At 40.9% G+C, this 5,070-nt stretch overlaps 1 protein-coding gene across 1 annotated transcript; it reads left to right on the plus strand.

Moving 5' to 3' along the window:
• The first annotated feature begins 253 nt into the window (after nucleotides 1–253).
• DSPP (dentin sialophosphoprotein) lies at nucleotides 254–4,622 on the plus strand. Its single transcript, XM_029236057.1, has 4 exons — nucleotides 254–304; nucleotides 1,367–1,453; nucleotides 1,588–2,583; nucleotides 3,066–4,622. The coding sequence occupies exons 1-4, from the start codon at nucleotides 254–256 to the stop codon at nucleotides 4,620–4,622; spliced, it is 2,691 nt and encodes an 896-aa protein (XP_029091890.1).
• The last annotated feature ends 448 nt before the right edge of the window (nucleotides 4,623–5,070 follow it).

Raw genomic sequence — 5,070 nt, forward strand, 5'->3', positions numbered from 1 at the left:
CGGACCGGGGCACAAACCTGTGTCCCCTGCATCGGCAGGCGGACTCGCAACCACTGCGCCACCAGGGAAGCCCAGGAACGCTGAGTCTTGACAGCTTCTTCTGATGTTGGATCCATACTCCTTGCCCAGGAAAAACGCAAATGCTTACAGACCAAAATAATACATTATATGGTTATCATATTTTGCTCTATAAGTAATTTTGTGCTGTTCTTTTTTCTTCAAAAACAGCCACTGATTAATATTTCTAAAGGAAATGAAGATAATTATATATTTTTGCATTTGGACAGTAGCATGGGCCATTCCAGTAAGTATGCCTCCCTCAAAAAACCCTTCTTACTTTGTTATCTTTTTTAAGCTAACATATATATAAATATATAAATATATAAAAGTATATATATATATACTTTTTTTTTTCTTGAGACCTTGTCGATCAGCTGAATCTAAACTTTTAGATTTACATGAAAGACTTTACAAGATATATTTGGGGTCTCAACAAAACCAAATAGGCACTCCAATTCATGCTCCCGTTCTTCTAATTGAAACTCCTGTCTTGTTGGAAGGATTATTTCTTTTAAAATTCACTCAGATTTATTTACATTTAATGCTTAGAAGTCATGGAGACTGTCCATCTTTGCTAACACCCTATGAGTTTCATTCTAATATCAACAAAGCCTGTATTGTTTAGGAAGATTTCAAGAAAGAAAAGTAGGAAAAAAATCACGTGTTTTTTCAATGAAGGGAAAACTGATGTTTCACTCAGAAAGTTAAATTTGGAATATACAGATGAATACCAACAAAGAAAAATTAGGAAAATTAAACCATTTGTAATTTTATTAGCCAGCTGCTATGGTTAACATTTTGATATGTTTTCATAATACCAAATACTTTGGTGTTTCTGTAGTTGAGAATTTTCTCAACTGTTTTCATTGTGCTCCTGAAGGGCACAGAAGTAGCAAAGTACTTGCCTTTGCTTCCTCCCTGGCTCTGGTCACACCTACGATTTTCTTAGGGGTTTTGGCCAGGGTTATACTTAATGTGGGCCTGGTGCTATTGCAAGAAGCATCGTATAGAAATATCAAAGGTCTCTCTCTTCATTTTTATAAAAGACTATTCCCTTTCTACAGTTAAGTGATCTGGTTAATACTTCAATAAAATTGGGAATACTGCCAAGTTTAAATTCTACATAAGCCCTATAACAAGCCACTTCTCTTTTCTACCCAGTTAGATCATACTTTGACCTTTGTGTTATATCTTTTTTTCTTCATTTGGAGAAAAATGTGTGTGTGTGTGTGTGTGTGTGTGTGTGTGGGCACACATGTGCACAAAACAAGAATGTTTTCAATTTCCAGTATTTTCACTTTGGTAGGTTCCTCAAATCAAGCCATTGGAGAGACATGCTGTTGACAAATCTGTGAATTTAAATCTTCTAGCAAAATTGAAAGTGCCAATACAGGTATAGGATGTAAAATGTGTTTCTAAGTTGTTTTTAGATTCCACTAACTTCCAAAAAATTGATGCTCATCTTTTCAGTTTGCTTTACTTTAAGTTGGTATCCACAATTTATTTTGCATTGTTTCTCTTTTCCAGGATGAGTTAAATGCCAATGATACCACCAAAGAAAGTGGTGTCCTCCTGCATGAAAATGAAAGAGGAAGGCAACAGTACACCAAAGATGGTTACAAAGTAGAGAGAAATGGTTCTGAGGGGGCAGAAGTGGGAGAGAAAAGTTCTTCTACAAGTTCCATGTTAGCAAATGAAGAGGGGAATACCGAGGATCTGAATGGGGGCACAGGAAAACCAGAAACATATGGTCATGATGGGCTCCATCAAAAAGACAGCACCACAGCAAATGGCATCAGGGGACAAGTAAGCATCATCGACAGTGCTGGAACAGCAAATGGGAGCAATATTAGTGGGATTACTGAGAACAATTCCCAAAATGGGGGTGCTGGAAATGCAAGTCAGAGTAAAGATGCCACTGTTGTCCAAGAAGATGGACATCAAGTAGCTGGAAGCAATAATGGTACAGGTCACGAGGATGAAATAAGTGGGAATTTCTGTAGAAATGGGGGTGATACAAGTGAAGAAACACCTCAGAGAGAAGGCGAGAGCAACGGGAATAAGGAGACAGGGGTAACACCAGGGGAAAGTGGAGGTAGCAATAGAGAAGATGTTGCCTTGGACAATTCTGATGGAAGACTTAGTGGGAATGGAGCAGATGAAAATGAAGACAAGGGCTCTGGTGATGATGAAGGTGAAGAGACAGGGAATGGAGAAAAAGGTCCTGATAACAGCAAGGGCCAAGAGGGTCAACCTCATGAAACAGAAGGTGACGATGACAATAGCTTAGGTCAAAGTTCAATTAGTGGTGAAGCTGATGACCCTGCGGACAAAGAAGACACCCAAGCCATTGACGGACACAACACCTCCAAGAGTGAGGATGATTTTGACGGTATTTCAGGAGACAACGGTAGCCAAAAAATAGAGGACACTCAAAAACACAATCACAGAGAAAGCAAAGCTGTGGAAAATGGAATCACTGAAAAATTAGAGCCACCTGCTATTGGGAAGAACCAAGTTAAGGTTAGTTTGTGAAGCTGGTTTCTTTCAAGGGCAGTTTAAATTCTCCCCTTCCTTCCATGATGGTAGCATGAAAATAAATCATGACAAATAGTCATGTATTTTTGCATCTAAATTACTTGAATATTTGATGGGAAAGCTAGAGTCCATACTAGACTTTGCTATAGAACAATTTTAAAAAGCAGAAATCTCTGAAAATTTGGTTATAATTCTTCAAAAGTCTTATGCTAAATAATTAATGCAGCACGTAACTGTTTATGAAAGCTCTTATTGGGTAAAAACACAAATGGGATGGTCTATAATCTAAACACCAGAGTACTTTCAAGTACTGAATAAAGCACGTTTTCACAGACAGATGTTTCTGAAGTACTGGAAGCTGAACTCCTGTTCTATGGCCACTTTCCCCAGTCAATCTTCCTCAAACCAACACAATTTTGCGGAATAACATTCACTAATTAATCATTCTTTTCTCCATCTTTCCACAGGGAATAGAAATGGAATGTCCCAGCAGTGGCAACAGAAACAATATTACCAAAGAAGCTGGGAAAATGAATGAAGATAAAGAGAGTAAAGGCCAACATGGAATGATTGTGGGCAAAGGAAATGTCAAGGCACAAGAAGAGGTTGACGTCATGCAGGGACCTGGCCAGAAATTAGAACCTCAAGATAAGTTTGGACCCAGCAAAACACGTAGTGACAGTAACAGTGATGGCTATGACAGTTATGAGTTTGGTGATGAATCCGTGCAAGGAGATGATCCCAACAGCAGTGATGAGTCTAATGGCAGTGATGATACCAATTCTGAAGGTGACAACAACCACAGTAGCCGAGGAGATGCTTCTTATAACTCTGATGAATCAAGCGATAATGGCAATGACAGTGACTCAAAAGGAGGAGAAGAAGGTGATAGTGTCAACACATCAGATGCTAATGATAGTGGTGGTGATGGCAATGGTGACATTGGGAGTGATAAGAATGGAAAATCAGGCAGCACCAAAGATAACTCAGACAGCAGTGACAGCAGCGACAGGAGTGACAGCAAATCAGACAGCAGTGACAGCAGCAATAGCAGCGACAGTAGTGACAGCAGTGACAGTAGTGACAGCAGTGACAGCAGCGACAGTAGCGACAGTAGTGACAGCAGTGACAGCAGTGACAGTAGCGACAGTAGCGACAGCAGTGACAGTAGCGACAGTAGCGACAGCAGTGACAGCAGCGACAGTAGTGACAGCAGCGACAGCAGCGACAGCAGCGACAGTAGCGACAGCAGTGACAGTAGTGACAGCAGTGACAGCAGCGACAGTAGCGACAGTAGTGACAGCAGTGACAGCAGTGACAGTAGCGACAGTAGCGACAGTAGTGACAGCAGCGACAGTAGTGACAGCAGCGACAGCAGCGACAGCAGCGACAGTAGTGACAGCAGCGACAGCAGTGACAGCAGTGACAGTAGTGACAGCAGCGACAGCAGTGACAGCAGTGACAGTAGTGACAGTAGTGAAAGCAGTGACAGTAGTGACAGTAGTAGTGGCAGCAAGTCTGACAGCAGTGACAGTAGTGACAGTAGTAGTGGCAGCAAGTCTGACAGCAGCGACAGCAGTGACAGTAGTGACAGTAGTAGTGGCAGCAAGTCTGACAGCAGCGACAGCAGTGACAGTGGTGACAGCAAATCAGACAGCAGTGACAGTAGTGAAAGCAGTGACAGCAGTGACAGTAGTGACAGCAGTGAAAGTGACAGTAAATCAGACAGTGACAGTAGTAACAGCAGTGACAGCAAGTCAGACAGCAGCGACAGTAGTGACAGCAGTGACAGTAGTAACAGCAGTGACAGCAAGTCAGATAGTAGTGATAGCAGTGACAGTAGTGACAGCGACAGCAGTGATAGTGACAGCAGCGACAGTGACAGCAGTGACAGTGCATCTGACAGTGGTGATGAGAGTGACAGCAAGAGCAAGTCTGGTAACGGCGACAACAATGGAGGTGGTAGTGACAGTGATAGTGACAGTGAAGGCAGTGACAGTAATCACTCAACCAGTGACGATTAGAACTAAAGAAAACTCCACCAGATTCCTTTTGTGAACAATCTGGTGAGTAATTGATAGGAAATAAAGATTTCTAAGAAAGTAAACAAAGGGGAGAAATAAAAGAGAAGACATATGTAAACAACAACAGAAACAACAAGAAAATAGTCAAATTGTCAGATTCAGAACCAGGTCTGAACACCCTCAGAGAGAGAATCTGTGTACCCGCGTGTTAAATATATTCAGAAAAGATTTTGTTAAAAGTGTAAATGTAAACATAGAAGAATGATTAAAATATTCTTTAGTATTTTACACAGAAACCTCAAGTAATCACATACTAAATAACTTCAATTTAAATGCCAAGTGCTTTAGAGAATGTAGCAAGTAAACACATCTTAATGCCTTAATCTTTCAGTAATTATATATTCTGGATAGATGGTCTGCTTACCTCTGAGTAAAAGATGCTGTTACC

The sequence above is a fragment of the Monodon monoceros genome, unplaced genomic scaffold, assembly GCF_005190385.1.
Source record: "Monodon monoceros isolate NGI ecotype Baffin Bay Population unplaced genomic scaffold, NGI_Narwhal_1 Super_Scaffold_20, whole genome shotgun sequence".
Classification (NCBI taxonomy): domain Eukaryota; kingdom Metazoa; phylum Chordata; class Mammalia; order Artiodactyla; family Monodontidae; genus Monodon; species Monodon monoceros.

Bases quoted from the DNA above. Each gene is read 5' to 3' on its own strand.
- DSPP (XM_029236057.1), top strand. From the start codon at position 254: ATGAAGATAATTATATATTTTTGCATTTGGACAGTAGCATGGGCCATT. The intron at 305-1,366 runs GTAAGTATGCCT...TCACTTTGGTAG, and splicing joins CAGTAGCATGGGCCATTCCA to GTTCCTCAAATCAAGCCATT. The intron at 2,584-3,065 runs GTTAGTTTGTGA...ATCTTTCCACAG, and splicing joins TTGGGAAGAACCAAGTTAAG to GGAATAGAAATGGAATGTCC.